The following is a 17,944-nucleotide window of genomic DNA, read 5'->3' as shown; positions in this document are numbered from 1 at the left end:
TAAAAAGTACTGCCAGATTAAATTTTTAACTGTTCTTTGCTATTGAAACGAATTTAATACTAAACTTTTTGATAGTTTTATTAAATTTTGATAATTAGTTTTATCGAAATCAAACAGCTTTCTGGAATTGGTTAACAAACTCGCGGGCTCAGCGGTCACACTGGAAATTCAATAAAGAATATCTTCTTAAAATGGATTTATCGATAATTTCGGCAATATTTTTTGGTGCTGTAAGCTTTAAGATTTTAAGTCAGTCACTGATATTTCTCCAGGCGATAGTAGATTCTTCGTGTTACATGAGGGTAGTTGCAAATTTCTTACTAGTTCATAGGCGCCATCAGGAATTTTTCGAACAATCAAAGAGCAAAATCTTTTTCTCTTATCACTTTTTGTGAATCATCAGATAGTCGTTTAAATTTTTGGACGTATTTTAACTCTAATAAGAATTATTACTGATTACAAAACAAATTTAGGTACTAGGAATTCCCGAGGCCAGAAAAAAATTCACACATATTTGTATAACAGGCAGAATTTCATTCGCTAAAAGAATTCTTTTCGTTTTTAATTCATCATCGTTTCAAAATCGTTTCAACATCATCGTTTTAAAAACGATTATGTTATGATTCGTAACATCATCAGATGTTATGAAATAATCAAAGTGAAGAAAGATGACATCACAGTTACAATGAGAATTTTAGAATTTATCTTATTGCAGTGTAAATTTACATAATTTTCTTAAGATACAAATACCTAAGCACTTCCTTTGTTTATCGGGTATGTTTGTACAGATTATAGTTTGCTTTTTCAGTTTTGTTAGAATATTATATTGAACTGGTTTTTATATGTTAATATAGTAAAAATAAAAACGTCGTTACCAGAACCTTTTGTTATTTGTTATCCAATACAAACGGAACGTACATGATGAAGTTACACAATATATACAGATATTATTATACTTCATGAAAAATGCCATATCTAAAATTACTGAAATGAATCGGACCATTTCAAGGATAATATAAAATGGTATTTAGCTGCATTCGTTGATATGAAAAAACTTTAAATTAGTAATGGAGGTTAGTTCATCAAAACCTTATTCCATATGAAAATAGAACTTGTTAATATCTCCGAGTCTCAACAATAATTACAATGATAATATGTTTCTGCTACTGAAAAAATAATGATTTTTTTTTTTTATTTTACTAAATGAATATCATTTACAGATAATACCTAATAATGTAAAATAAGTCGTTACACAATATAGTTACTGCATAGAATTACCGAAGGCTAAAGTTAAAATACATGTTGTAACTAATGTTTAAAAGAATTGGTATTCTAAGGACCCAAAGTACTAATCAATTTCTTTTACACTTGAAAAAATGAATATTGCAAATTTTTCTGATAGTACTCATATGTAAGTTACGATAGTCGTATGATTTATGATGTCTCAAATATATATAAATTTGTAACTTTGCAAATGTTTATCCAATTTTAATAATCAATGTCACTAATTATCACTTTAATTATTCAACTAGAAAGACATAACATAATTACTCATCAATATATTGCTAGTGCCATTTTAATTTTAATACTACCAAAACTGATGTGAAACTGTTATTTCAATTTGTTCAATATTAAATGCTTATATTTTTTAACTTTTTCAGATTGCCTCCATCTCCAACTATACAGAGATAGTAAAGATAGATACAAGCAAGGGCAAACAAAGGCTTCTTTATCACTGCAACATTTCTTAGCAGTTGAATCAGGTAATTTTTATGAAAAGTTTATATATTTCTTATTTTTAATAAACTGTTATCTTAGTATATAATTTTTGGTCATGTTATATCCATTTTTTGTTTCTTTTCTTTTGTGATGTATAAATTGACAGTCGTGTAACTGTCTTAGAAAAATACAGTTACTTTTAAAAACCAGACTATATCTTTAAATCAAGCCTATATTGAAACACCTACTTTTAATTTTAATGTATGAGTTGGTAATCCTGATGCTACTAAATAATTCAAAATTCAGTTGGATAATGAACTGCATCCTCTTCGCTCAAAATCGTATTAATGGAGTAGAATGTTTTCCTGGAAATTCTTGCAGTATGCAACTATTTATGGCATTTACTTGGTCATTTCTTCGTGCTAGTATCACACACTCTCATAACCGCACACCATCATGCAAATTAATATATTTAATGAGTTTATTAACCTTTTCGATCAACTCGGCCGCTGAAGAAACTGTACTACGACATAATGGTAGCGACAGAGTAGTGAAGCGAACAATACGGCACACTTCAGACTAACTTGTGGGTGTGTCAAGAAGGTAAGCGAATACAATTTGTAATAATTCAGGTTCTTTTTAACCTAATCGATATCTCAACCTCCTTCTCCGCACCTGCTTTGAGCGTTCAAAGTTACATTGATGTCAATAGATTCAATAGATTTTAAGATTAGCATGAACAAAAAACCCAAGAGATTTATTTATTACTAACCGGTCCGTCTAACCAGAACCTGGACCCTCGGAGCTCAGGTCAACCCAGACTAATCCCGGAGCCAACTCGAGGCTCCTCAGGGCCTTCCGGTACCAAAAGGCCTACCCCATGGCTTTGAGCTTGCTTTCGTTCTTCTTCCCGATTTGCCTGGGGTATCGGCCCTGGACACCTACGGAACTTGCTTCGGTCGCCATTCCTGTCTACCAAGAGAGCTCCACCCCCTGGACCTCGCACTGTACGTTATCCTCACGGTTGTGAGAATAATACTGATAAATAATAATTATAATAGTTAGGCTTTATAGAAACCTGAAAAAGAAACTAAATTACAAAAGGTAGTAATAATAGTAAATTAAAATACACACACCTTTGACAACGAAAAATTCATAACTTATTTTTTTGCAGTGGTGGCAGAAATATAATAATGAAATAAAAGATTAATCTATTTTTTCCTTAATGAATATCTTTAATTCACGACTTCACCTTCCTTGGGGGCGAAGAAATAATGAATATTTTTATTATTTTAACCTTCAAGGGAGCTAGGGCCTCAGTCGATGGCTTAAAACCTTCCCTGGAATAACATGAATGTATCCTGCAAATTTGAAAGTAATCAGTCGGTCAGTTCTTGCATGATGCAATAAGATACAAACAGACAAACGTTATACATAAATATACATTTCCGAATAACCGCGATCTGTTAGATAGAGAGTGTACCTGAAAGTTAGCCTTCAACCTACTAACAAACTCCGACGATTTTTTGCAGAGATATGATAAGAACACCCCCATTACACTTCTCAAAATAGCGCCCCAAGGGCATTCCGTTTGTTACCAGTGGAGGGTAATGATCGGTCTAGCCTCCCACGAGGGGTTCGCATACATCACTACTCTAGCCTCACACGCAATTCCCCAGGAAGCCCATTATTTTTAATAAAAATATTTTAATTTCATTTAATAATATTTTATTTAACATAAATTTAATTCTATTATTTTTTTAATATTATTAACTTGATTGATTCGAACCATTTAGTTTAAATCCAACTCACACAGTGGCAGAGACTCACAGTTCATACTTCATAAATTCAATTCATTAAAGTTTATGCTTGAATCGGCAAATCTCCTCTGACTGTTTTCGACATGAAATATATTTTTAAAAAACCTTCTTAATTAATGCCAAGAAACATGGGTAAAAATTTGATTTTTATTGATCGAGTAGTTTTTTTATTCCGAACAAACGAAAACCTTCTTCCTCTTTATATAATAGTAGAGATATATATAAATAAATATATGCGATATAAAATATATATGAAAAATGAAAATATATATGAAAACATTTAAGCCATTTTTCATAATGGATTTTAAGGAATTGTTTTTAAATTGTAAATTTATGTTGCCTACGCATTTTTCATGTCTACATCATTTATTTAAACATGCTAAAAAATGTATCCTGTACAAGTTGTCTCAAATCAATGTTGAATACCAATGAAATAATTAATTAATTGCTGAGATCTGCTTTAATAAATATTTAAATCGATGTTTTATATTTTTAATATGTTATTTTTAAAGTTATTGATCAACTAGAAACTGTTACTTTGTAGACACACAGTCATACATATTGAAATTCATTCGCCTCCATTTTTGCAGAAGTGTTCTATATCTGCCATTCTTGATTATGAATTTGTTCTGAAGTTTTCAGAGCTGTTTAAAACAGCTCAAGTTCTTGAGTTTAGATTACTCTCAGTTTCAACTGAAAATAACTGTTCTCAAAATATATATATATATATATATATATATATATATATATATATATATATATATGTTTGTATATATATATATACACACACAATTAGAAGAAATCTAAACAAACTATTGCCAATTAAATTAAATTCAATTACCATAAATGGCAATTCATATAGCTATTATAAAAATAGTCATAGCATTGAGAGATCTGTTGAGATCAATTAATTATTGTTTGAGTTTTTTATTACAGCCTCATTCTAATTTCTTTTAATTTTTACATCCAGCACTTCTGCTGATATTGTTGAAGTATTTATTTTTTTATTGTTTAGAGAATAATATGAATTGGTTAAAATTTTTGAGTAATCTCTTAAAAACGTTTGTCATTCATTATTAAGTGTGTTTGAAAGTGAATGTGTTCCACATGTAAATGTGTTGTCTTTAGCAATAAAGTAAAATACCAGATAAATATTCCTGAAAAATTATTTTTCAGATTTTCTGAATGTTTTCATCAGCAGTTTAATATTTTCAGCAGTCTCTTTTGTATGACAATGAAACTAGATATTTAACAAAAGCCCAATTCTTGCATTTATTACGATTTATCAGGCTTTAGAATAAATGTTATTAGACTTAAAAACCAGTTGGTGTAGGAACAAAAGCATCTGAATATTTAATGCCTTCCTATGAAGTAACAGTTCCTGTAACTTCTCCCGTCACATTGTTTTTGCATCGCAATTGAATTCTACTTTTCATGAAGTAGAATCCATGGTAGCTTTCCTGAATATAATCCACTGATAAGTGAGTGAATATTATGGTAAGAAAATGTACAAATGGACTTACCCTTTCTTCTCATCTCACATTGGATAAAATAAATATTGTTGAACAATATTAACAAGTAGCGGCAAGTAGCATATTATGATATTGCTCATAATGAGTAATTAAATCAGTTGAACTGAATTTTCCTGAAACAACATAATGGCATCCAGATCTTTCCTTAAATAAATATAATAGTTTCCAGTCACATACAGACTGGCAATATTCCATACATAAATAGATTATATTTCTACTTAAGATGGTGCATTAAAAGACTCACATGACACCTCCTCCGGACTTCATTACATTTTTCTCAATATGCTCTCAAACCTTCTCAATTTGGCACTTCATCAGATATTGTATATATAAAATGGTTTGTTCTCCACGCAAGTCTTCCCACCCATCTGGTTGGAAGCCATTGTCATACCAATACTTAAACCTCGTAAAAGCATGCTCCTCAGACTACCGACCTATCTCCCTGATGAGTGTTTTGTGCAAAGTGATGATGAAGAGAATGGTGAACCAAAGCCTTACCTGGTATTTAGAGAAACACACTCTGATATCTCTAGAACAATGTGATTTCTGCCCAGAATGATCTTCCATTGATCATCTGGTATCACTAGAAGCAGTCATCCAAAATGCTTTTCTGTTCCACCAGCAACTCATCACTTGAAACTTGGTCCAAGGACAGTGGCTTCATGTTCTCACCTGAGAAAACAAAATGTGTAGTCTTCTCTTGTCTATGAGAACCTTTCACTCCAGAAATCCTTCTTAATGGAGAGCCAATTGCTATCTCTCCAGATATTAAATTTCTAGGTTTACTTTTCGACAGTTGTCTTACGTGGTTCAAACACATAAAGTAGTTAAACACAAGATGTTTAAAAATTCTAGATATGCTACGAGCCCTTAACAACACCAAATGGAGAGCTGTATATTACATTCATCATGTATATTACATTTCTATTATTCCTTAGTTCAGTTGTGTTTGGATTATGGTTGTATCATCTACTCTTCAGCACGTTATATCATCCTTAAGATGCTGGATGCTATACACCACTTTATTCTTTGTCTTGCCACAGATGGGTTTAGATCAAGCCCTGTCGCAAGTATATTTGTGATTGCAGTGAGCCATCACTTTGGGATAGGCAGAACCCCACCTGCTAGCATCTTACTCGATTTGGCCATTCTTAAAAGACAACCAAATCACCCGGTTCTTAAAGCAGTCCTAGCAAACCCTCATTTCCAACAGTATGAAAACCATCCATGTAACACAGTTTTTGCAGTGTTTTCTTTAAAGGCTGGTAATTAGTAATGCATTTTTAAATGGAAGCTGGTTATTATTTAATATTTTAATTTGGCTGAATTGCTGTAATCTAAAGTGCACTATCAAGACATTCAGATTGTTGCTGAAATTTTAATGTCTTAAAATAAAAATTTATATCATTAAAATTGCTGCTTGAAAAGGCTACATCAGTAAGTAAAAGTTTTATTTTTGAGTTTTATTATCTGGTTTTCTTAATACTAATGTCTATATATATTTTTTGTAGGTTTCACACTGGATAAAGAGTCTAATACAATTGCTATTATATGTCAAGATGTTACAGTAGTACTGGCATTTGATACTAGAGAACGGCTGATACAATGGCAAGTTAAGATTGCAAATAATCTCGGAGAAGGTAAATAAAAATTTCATTTAAATCATTTTTACTTATTTCATGTTTTTATTTTTTTTTAAATCTGTTATTATTTTCATGTAAAGTTAAATGAAAAAAGCTGTGTGATAAGCAGTTACAAAATCTGATCAATCAGCTTTTATACTATTGTTCTACAGTACCACAAAGACCTCAATCAGCTCCCAGTTCAGATCCAGTAAATGATCTAAGTATTTTATAATTACTTTGTAATTTAATCATTGAGGTTAAATTAATATTGTCCAGGAATATTTCTCAGATTTTCTGTGTCTGAGAAATCCTACACTAATAGTATATAACTTTTAAATGGCCAGTACCTAAAGCTCCACTTTATTCAATATCCTTTTACTGTGGATAAATAAAAACAAAATTACTGATATATTGAAGAATCAGAAGATGCAAAAATTTATACAATACGAAAAAGTAGTTCATTATCATATGTCTGTTGTAATGCATTATTTTTAGAATTGACACTTTTTAAGTTGAAAATATGTCAGTGCAAAAAAAAGTGTCTGTTAATACTATATTGAGCTGAGCATTATTTGAGTCATATTTGCACTTTTTTAATATTTGGGATCATTGCTTAATCTCCTGTACCCCATCTCATATAATCAAAAACGATCTGTTAGTTCTAACTACTGTATTTTTAAATTATTCTGTATGTTGATATGAAATGAGATACAGTTTGTTTGGTTTACATTTTAAATTATTAAATTATCATTACACACTAATGTTAATCATAAATTTAAGATTATGTTTGAAATTGACTGTGTGATGAAATCTACATAATTTGCAAAACTCTTACTCAGATAGTAGTGGGGGAAGTGAGAGATACAAAACTAGTTTCATGCAGATCTTATATTCTTCATCTTTAAAATTATATACAATTGTTTCACTAAAGTTTAATTTTCACATTTAAAATTGCAAACCAACTCTTCTCATGATTTTCTTTAATCAAACTTCCTTGCCTGCACCTCTACCCATAAGACATTAATATAATTTATAAGACCATAAATCTGAAGTAAGTTTCACATTTAATAATTAAAGTAATATCATTACAAAGATTCCTGCACAATAGATTTCTGTACAATACTTACCGATCTTGTTTTTCTTTGAAGTTAGTTATTTGATCTGGAACTAACTGTTTACCTAATAAACACTGGACTTATCTATCTATTAATTCTACTAATCTAATAAGAACTACTAAACTAATTTATTCTATAATAGAAATATCTTTACTTTAAATATTTATTGTGAGCACTTGTTTACAGATCAGCAGTTTTTGATCCAGATTGCATCAGCACCTCCTCGGGCAAAAATATCTACTGGCCCAGCTCGATTGCATGTCCAGGAATATCGTTTTTGTCTCACTGTTGGTGTGCCTTCTCGTCTTATAGGTTTCTGGGAGATTTCACAACTCAGGTATTCAAAAAACGATGATTTAATCTTTTTAGATATAAGTTTTTCAGTTCTTAAGAAACAATTTGGTTTTTATTTCTTTATTTTGCTTTATACTCGCCAACCATTTGTTGAATTCAAATAATATCGGCTGAAAACTGAATACTTGATATCACCCAGTTTTTGTATCAAATTCATTTTTACCTTTTGGGTAGGTATTCTTAGAAAGTCATTCAGTCTTGTTTGAGACTTAGCTAGGTGTGATTTGGTTTGGAGTTTATGTTAGGTAGTTATTCACTGATGGGAAGTCATATATGGCATTTGTATTGTTAGCATCCTGGCTGAGGCTTGACTAAAAGATGTCGTTGCTGAGGTACTGAAGATGACACTGGTAAAGCCTGTAAGGGCTAGGTACAAAGGGGTGGTGTGGCGACTGAAACCATCACATGGAGGATGTCTGAGCCCATAGGGGATATGGGGTCGGGATGTCACCTAGTTTTCCATCTACTGGTAATGACACACATCCAGAATATATTCACTTATGCACTTCTATCTAAAAGTTCTCTGTAAGGTATTAAATAAATTAATTTTATCCTGTTACTCTAACCACAGGTAGCTGATAGGAAAAAATGAAAACATAAAAGTTGAGTTGAACAAAACTGAAATGTCCAATGCAAAATGGGAATACAATTACAGAATATGTATTGTAGAAATACTTCATTAAGTATAGTGTAATATTACAAACATATTATGTGGTTTTAGAAAATTTTAATGTTGAAAAAATGCTGAAGTCTACAGCCAGTGCTCCTATGAAAAAGTCTAGGGATTTTGTAGGAAAATACTCTCATTAATGAGAATTACTTTGTAAAGTAACTAAAAAGATATCGTTTATACATAACATTTTACATCAAATAAATCAAATCAAGAATGGAGAAATGTATAGATACTACTCCAAGAGTAACAGAAGGAACTTTTCAGCTTCCTTTGAGAAACACAAGGGTTTTCCCCATCTGTTTTCTTCAGTTCAGTATTGCTTCACAAAATATAGACATAAGTAATTACCATAAAATAAAAATATATTCTAAGTAAAAATTAATTAACTATAAAATATAATCAAAAAATAGCAAAAGGGAAACAGCTACAGTTTATAAAATACATATAACTTTAGATGTAAATACTTTTTTATAGAAATTTTGAAATAAACAATTAGAAACAAGATTGATTGAATTACAAGTAATTTTGAAATGAGTGAATAAATATAAAAAGTGGAAAAGCAAAAGTCAGTTTCAAAAATAAAAAGGTTACATTTTTTCCAGTATGTCATTACTTTAATAAAATACTTATTTTTTAGTGTTATTTAGTTACAAGAAAACACCTTTTGGAAAGTGTGCAGTTGTAGCATAATGTGTTGTTCTCACTTCCTATCAAACCTGGTAAACTTACCTGACACCACATGGATTATGAATTTAATTTTCAGAAACATTACATATACAAATCTTTTGTTTTTTAACATAAAAGAGAAAATTTTCAGCCACTAATCTCCCATAAGAAATATGTAGAATCCATATCTTATTTCATAAAACAACATCACTATAATTAGTGATAAATTTTAATCTAATTTTTTTTAGTAGACCATTATCATTTGCAATCAACAAAAATGACTATATTTGTTAGTAGAAAACTTAAAGTTAATGTAAAACCTTTTCCTCAGGCAGAGTTTTGTATATGTTAATAAATAAACCAACACACAAGGTTTGGAAAAAATTTGAATTTCAAAGATTTTGTCTGATAATTCTTTAACCAGTTGCTTGTGTAAAAATAACATAACTTATTTTGCAAAAATACACATTATTTAGTTCTGTATTCATTATAGATGTCTTACAGTTTATTGTCTCAGTTTATAATTTTCACCAAATTGATTGACATTTAATAAATACCCTCCATGACTGTATTTTGATTTTCTATCTTCTACCTTTATTCACTTGCTCTCTCTTCCTGATATCTCAGTTTGAACCTAACTTTCCTTACTTCCTTCTGTCCATTTAATATATCATCCATCTTAATTTCTCCTCTAATTCTGTTAATGTAAAATTATAATGAAAGTTATAGAATAAGTGAGAATTAAATTATAAATAAAACAGTAGATAGAAGAGAAAAATTATACTTTTTTGTGTACAATATAATAAAAGAATAAATATTAGAAAATATAATTAATTAAAAATAAATAATGCATGAATATAATAATAATAATTTACCAGGTATATTCTGAAACGATTTACTGTTTATAAGCATCTCTTCAAAAGTTCTGGAGTCACTTTACACATAGCAGCTAATTTCTTCAGTGCTTCAATTAACCTAAACCCACACTTCAATGGTTCAGTAAACTGCTGATGCCATTATAAAAACTGTATTATGTCGATGTATTAAACTGCGTATTTAAAATATTGAAGTTAGTGAGGGTGGCTGTTACAGTTTCTTTAAATTATGAAATGAACTCAAAGTTGAACTTCATTCTCTTAATGAAGAAATTAACAAAAGAAGAAATAGAAAAAGACTGACAACACAGTTGTAAGACTACAACTGTTGGTTGTTTCTGATGCACAGCTTACATACACAATTTAAAATATTTATCATTTTATTTAAACATTATATTTTTTTGTTTATTCAATTCAACGATTCTAACTAAAGCACGTGCCAATACCATATTTAATTCGCATGGGTGTGGCGGTATTAACGGCGACAGTTGGGACTAACTAGACTAATGTAATTTTACAACCTGCATAGAACACATTTCACATTTACGATCGGAAGATTGGTGTAGCCATGAAGCTTAACCCACCAGCTACTGAGTGAACCAGGCGATCGAGTTCGAGACCCAGCCAGACCAAGTTACTTTATTACACTTTAAATATTATTCATTTATTTCATTCTACTGCTGACCTGTGACGTCACAACATAGCAGTTTAGAGCATTTTTTGGGGTGGCGGTGTGATTTTACAAAAAAAGTTTTTACAAATATTGTTATTTTTTAATTGTTAACAAATGTGCCTTATTTTTCTAGCTTTAATTAAGTGAAATCTCGAGATACTGAGGGTGACCTTGCTCTACAGCTTCACCCCCCCTGACCTTTTAAGTTAAACTCTGACCAAGTTTGGCCAAAATTGGTCCTATAGTTCTGGAAATATAAGGTGATTTAGAGGCAGAACACTGAACACAGACACGTTCATACAAACATTAACATCTGGAAAATTTCCATCTGGTTTTTTGGGTTCTGTAGGTATCAAAATGTCAAGATCCATTGAAAACTGCATATGCCCAAATTAGACCAATTACGATGCTTTCCCTTCAATAACTATAGCACTATCTTGACAGGAAAGTTAAATAATATACTGGTCAGTTTAAAGATGAAAGGTGCTCAGTTAAGCTTCACAAAAGTGCTCAGTTGCCACTGTTGTTCAAACCTAACAACTCATCAAATCATCTGGCTGGAAACAAATAGATTATCACCCATCACACAGCCCAAATCTAAACCAAGTACTTTTCACACATATCTTCATCTGGAAAAAATCCTATCCAGCCAACGTTTCATTGAGAAGAATAGTAAAAAATTGGTTGTTTTTGCTAGCAGTTTGTTTTATGAGAGAATAAGAATTTAGGACCCTGTCATGATAAGTTCCTGAATAATGTTAAAGGTTTGTAGAAAAATGTTTAAAGTGTGGCCGGTAAAATAAAATCAAATAGATTTTTTTTTTAATCCAATACTACCTTCTGAATACACTGCTTAAAATAAATAATTCAATTATGTCCCTCTGCTTTATTCAAACTTCTTTCACTCCACCTCATACTTAACAGAAATACCAATTTATATCCTTTATTAGCAAATGTTTTACCAAAATAGAAGCATTCAGTGGTGACTTTTAATGTGTGTTATATAAAATTCCACAGTTTGTATGCAGTAACATGAAGTAATTCATTATTAATAATTTTTCCTTACATCTGGTCTAATGAGCAGGAGGGAATCTAATTATGTTTTTTTCACTAGTTTTAGAAATAAAATAAATTTATGAATAAAGTATTTTGTTGCAAAGAAAGTGGAGTTAGTGACTTTGTAAATGACAGATACATTTGTTTTATTCCAGTAAACTCCATTTATTTGGCAGTAAATAATAATATGAAGGTTGTTATATTTGATATTTCTTTGAAAAGCAAACAGATAAGTCTGTTATAGTAATATATTTTCATTAGAAAAAAATTTATATTTTACTGAAAAGACAGAGTTAGAATTTGTTGTAGTGCTGTACAGTGACCTGCACCAGATAGAACCAGTTTGTGAATCATTCAATGCATATATATGCATTCAATGCATTCAATGCATATAGTTTTAGAAATAAAATAAATTTATGAATAAAGTATTTTGTTGCAAAGAAAGTGGAGTTAGTGACTTTGTAAATGACAGATACATTTGTTTTATTCCAGTAAACTCCATTTATTTGGCAGTAAATAATAATATGAAGGTTGTTATATTTGATATTTCTTTGAAAAGCAAACAGATAAGTCTGTTATAGTAATATATTTTCATTAGAAAAAAATTTATATTTTACTGAAAAGACAGAGTTAGAATTTGTTGTAGTGCTGTACAGTGACCTGCACCAGATAGAACCAGTTTGTGAATCATTCAATGCATATAGTAATAAGTGTAGACATGAAGTGACTACGTGATTACATAATTTATTATTATTAATCAATAAATTAATTTTTATAAGACAACCTTTTATCAAATATTTTGACTAATAGTTGCTAAATATGTGATGTACATTTCAGATAGTTAAATTACAACTTGTATTGCTATAAATCATGTTGGTAAATTAAAAAATTTTGTCATGAATATTAGGTAAACTAAAAAATGAAAATAATTCATACTTGTAGCAGATCATATGACTAGATAGATCGTATGATCATATCATAGATTATTACCTTAAATAGCATGCCATTATTGGAAGAGCAAAGCAAAAAGATAGATGATTGGTGCAAAGAAAATAATGAAGTGAAAGACTTGTTAAAGCAAAAGAAAGCAATTGATGTCATCCAGAGGAAAAAATAATGTGATCTTTGTAGTATCCCTGAAGATAAAAAAAAAGAATGAACAAAATAATGGATCTATTTAACTCCTATCTATTGATTTAAAAGAAATTGATATTAATTATGTCAAAAACTGGGCAAAGTTTCCAACAAAATGTGACCTTTTATTTTATCTGGTATCTGAATGAAGAAATCAGCAATTATATATAATTGTGCAAAACATAACAGTAGTAAAATGTTTGTTCCACATGATCATGATGTGAAGAAAAGTGGAAGGCCCTGAATGAATCTGAAAACTGCTTCAAAACTCAAGGATATTGTTAAAATGAGACAAAACAGATTCATGGTGGACAGGAAGGAATTTTTAATTGAAAATGGAGGAGGTGTTTGTAAGGATGGAACTGATAAAAATACCGATGAGAAAAAAATACACCGAGATATTATAACCCGTCAGTCTCCTCGGCAAAAAAGCTTTGCCCGTTCGCTTCGTTACTTCCGATACATTAGCGGCCATGTGGTTCGGTCGTTCGGCGCGAGGCTGGATCTTTTCCCCTTCGGGTTAAAGATCCGAACAAGTGACCAGTTCGCTAGGACCGGAGCGGTGGGGACGGTAGCCGTGTGAAAGCGTATAAAAGCCGCACCGCCGCCGACGCCGCTTCAGTTTCGTATAAACTTTCCCGGACATAATTATCTGGGACCCGGAAACCCGATAGAATACGGGCCTCCGGTCGACATAGATGATCAGATCACGCTTGAGCACGACCTACGCAACGAATCGGTCGCAGAACATAGTCATATACGTGCGGCTGATCGACGCACCATCGGCGATTTTGCTGGGGATTTCCTTAGGAATGGGAATTGGCACAGCACTGTGGGCGCCGCAGGCCTTGCCGTCAAATACGGAGTGGAAACAGTTACTGAAGTACTATATCCAAGCATGTCGGAAAGCCGGACATCAGATATGGAAGTGGTTGCAGACGAACCTCCCGCCAAGCTAGCCAAAGTAGACGGGAAAGACTGCGCACAACCAAGCGGCCGGGGCGACTGACTTCGTACACCGCCCCGTCTCCAATTTTAAAACCGGCCGGCTGAAATTCAACCACCACCGCCTTATGTGGTCCTGCGGCTACCAGTTCAAATTCCTAACCGGCAGGACGCTGTGGACGGCGCACATCCCGGCCGAGGACAAGAAGCCGGCCGTACCGGCCACCTGGATGAACATCGGCTACGTCACCGCGCTGTTCGCCTACGTTTCCAACCTTTATTGTATGAATATAGGCCGCAGGTTTGTGTTTTAAAACCTTTACGATCGTATCCCCCGCTCAAGTTGTATAACACTAAGCTGGGGTACGGTATTAAAAATGTTTGTATTTCAGAAGTGCAGTTTGACGCCAGCGTTAAGACCGGTATCAAACTGCATAGCGTGCGTCCAACGCACGCCGCCAACATGGACGTTCCGTACGAATCGTACGTAGAACAGGCCGGATTTATGTCCCACGGCCTGTACGAATACAACGGCGGTTTATTACCGCCTAACATGCATGTTGGCGTACTGCCTAACAATTCATACATAAACGATATGAACGAGGCGTATATTCAATCGTCCGTATGTATTTGGAAAATAGATACGGAAAGAGAAATTGAATATAGCTTCGATCTGTTGTACAGTAATCAAACATACGGCCGACTTCAGGGCCAATGTTTGAGTGACGTATCGTTTTTTAAAATGTCCACCGACATCACAAACGCTTTCGGTTATCGGTCAAAGCTCGACGTCGACAATTTAATTGCAGAAGACTATAAAATCACATGACTAGATGTGATGCAAGCCTCGACCTCTGATATTGTTGTTGGCAAGCGCGTATCAAACGATTTCACCGGCAAACAAAACGCTAAATATAGATTAAATATCCGGCAAATCAAACAATTGCTGGAAAAAAACAGAATGCAAATATAGATCACTCTTCTGGACACAAACAATACTGATTGTTTTTGTCCCCAAAGTGATCCAGTGTGCAAGCTTAGCCTAGTTTTTGTCACATGCATTTATCAAATAAAAACTTGTAATGTTGGGATGCCTTCAGGTCACAGTCTGTGTTGTTGCAGGCATTAAGCCAATAGATATTCTTGCCACTGAGCATAAGGAACGTTATATAGATGTTCTTGTCGTAAGGAATGTTATATTTCCAAGAAGGATGATCTTCTTACTCCAGTATGTATGCAGGAGATTGAGGACCAAGGTTCTGCATCTTGGCAGCCAGGTGGGATGACTCTCCTACTGGTCTTTACATGCACGGTATATTCCCAACTGTGACTGATTTGTGTGCAGTTAGGTGGATTTCCCCCAATCGATATATTACATAATTCCTTTCTGGGCATAGTGCCTTCAGAAGTTTGGCTAGGTTTCGTTTAATAGATTCAGGCCTATGCTACGATTGTGGGGTTGATAAAACAGTGGACCATGTCCTCTATGTCTGTCCTTGGTATGAGCCTGAACGTACCATACAGAACATGAGAGAGTGAACTCCTTTCTGGATCTATGAGTTAACTGGAAGGTCCATGGAGGGTGGTAGATAGTGGCTGGTTTCCTTCGTTTTCTTTCAGTTAAATAGCGGCCTGGTTTATTACATAGGTCAGCTGCAGGTGTTTAAACAGAGTAAGTTCCCGGGTGACTAAGGTTTTAACTGGGACATTGATTTGTCGGAGGTATGCATATTGGCAGCAAGCCTTGGATAGTTTGGGTAGAACAATAACTGTTAAAGTCGAGTGGTGGAGCCACTGTCAGTGGAGGAGGGGGGGACCATGCTACCGAGGACATGGTAGTCCATGTGGCCTTGAGGTGTGACACTGTCTTGCCAGGAGCAGTCTTCGAGTGTGACAAAGTACATGTCAGGCAGGACTCTGAGATGAAGCTGGGTGGGAGTAAGAGGTCTGTCCTCGACTCCCTTGTGGACCAGATTAGAATGCATTTTACTTTAATCAGTTAATTTCTGTATTTTGTAGTGGGTGATGAATGTAGATTTGAATTTCATTGATACATAAAACAAATTTTTGAGTGGTGCAAGTTTGGCATTTCATTTGACTCATTATTTAACTGGTGTTTGAGGCATTTACAGTCACAAACGTTTATATTGTAATTGGGCTAGGAAAGGGGTTTGTAGTTCGCTAACTCAGTTAGCTAGTTCAGAGGGTGATGCTGTAGGATAGGAGAAGTGAAGATGTCTGAAGGAAGCCTAAAGCAAAGGCGTTGGCTGAGTTATTGGTTTTTACTGATGTAAATGCCTACAGAGGCATTTGTATAGGTGCAATCCCGACTGAGGCCTGGCTGGTGACTGTGATAGATAATAGTTAGAGGGTCTGAACATGATCTCTAATAAAGTCCTTCAGGGCTAGAAACAGAGGGGTAGTGTGGCAACCAGAATCGCCACAAGGTGGCGATTCTGGTCTTCCCCTATAGGGTTGGGATGCCTTCAGGTCAGAATGTTTACACAGATCTTATTTAATGGAAATTCTCATACAGAAATTGAAATGATCATTTTATGTTATTTTATTGCTCAGTTATTTGTAATCTCATTTTCTCTGTGTACCTAGTAGAAATTTACACTTAATTAGTGAAAGATTAATTCAATTATTGAATAGGCTTTGTTTCTTATTTTGTTGTTCATTTAGTTATGTATAATATTTTTTTCTGTTTACTAAAAGAAGAGTTAGTTACCATATGTTAAATAATCGCTGAAAAAAATATTTTGTCTTTTTTATGGATATTTAGGTACAATTTTTCTCTATCAACTTAATGAATACAAGTACTTTGGTACAATTAATGAAACAAAACAAATTATTGAAAGACATTTTTGTATATTGATGACTGAGTTTTTTTTTGTCTTCAATCATTTGACTGGTTTGATGCAGCTCTCCAAGATTCCCTATCTAGTGGCAGTCGTTTCATTTTGTTATACCTCCTACATCTTACATCCCTATCAATTTGTTTTACCTTAATGAAACAAAACAAATTATTGAAAGACATTTTTGTTTATTGATGACTGAGTTTTTTTTTGTCTTCAATCATTTGACTGGTTTGATGCAGCTCTCCAAGATTCCCTATCTAGTGGCAGTCGTTTCATTTTGTTATACCTCCTACATCTTACATCCCTATCAATTTGTTTTACATATTTCAAACGTATCCTGCCTACACAATTTTTCCCATCTACATGTTCCTCCAATGTTAAAGCAACTATTCCAGAATGCCTTAATGTGTGGCCTATAAGTCTGTATCTTCTTTTAACTATATTTTTCCAAATGCTTCTTTCTTCATCAATTTGCCGCAATACTCTTTATTTGTCACTTTATCCACCCATCTGATTTTTCATCAATTTGCCGCAATACTCTTTATTTGTCACTTTATCCACCCATCTGATATTTAACATTCTCCTATAGCACCACATTTTGAAAGCTTCTAATCGTTTCTTCTCAGGTACTTCAATTGTCCAAGTTTACAAGCTACACTCCAAACATATACTTTCAAAAATGTTTTCCTGTCGTTTAAATTAATTTTTGATGTAAGCAAGTTATAATTCTGACTGAAAGCTCATTTCACCTGTGCTAATCAGCATTTTATATAGCTCCTGCTTCGTCTTTAGTAATTGTACTTCCCAAACAACAAAATTCTTCTACCTCCATAGTCTTTTCCTTGACCTATTTCTATATTCAGCGGTCCATCTACTTTATTTCTACTATATTTCAT

At 33.0% G+C, this 17,944-nt stretch overlaps 1 protein-coding gene across 1 annotated transcript in view; it reads left to right on the top strand.

Moving 5' to 3' along the window:
- Positions 1 to 17,944, top strand: part of LOC142317819 (uncharacterized) — a 160,965-nt gene that overhangs the window by 93,615 nt on the left and 49,406 nt on the right. Inside the window, exons 2-4 of the mRNA XM_075354368.1 lie at positions 1,662 to 1,763; positions 6,583 to 6,711; positions 7,998 to 8,148. Of these exons, the coding sequence (XP_075210483.1) occupies positions 1,662 to 1,763; positions 6,583 to 6,711; positions 7,998 to 8,148 (382 nt within the window). The remainder of the gene's footprint in view (positions 1 to 1,661; positions 1,764 to 6,582; positions 6,712 to 7,997; positions 8,149 to 17,944) is intronic.

This window comes from Lycorma delicatula, chromosome 1, assembly GCF_047948215.1.
Source record: "Lycorma delicatula isolate Av1 chromosome 1, ASM4794821v1, whole genome shotgun sequence".
NCBI classification, from domain to species: Eukaryota; Metazoa; Arthropoda; class Insecta; order Hemiptera; family Fulgoridae; genus Lycorma; species Lycorma delicatula.
This window is presented reverse-complemented; position numbering and strand designations above follow the sequence as displayed.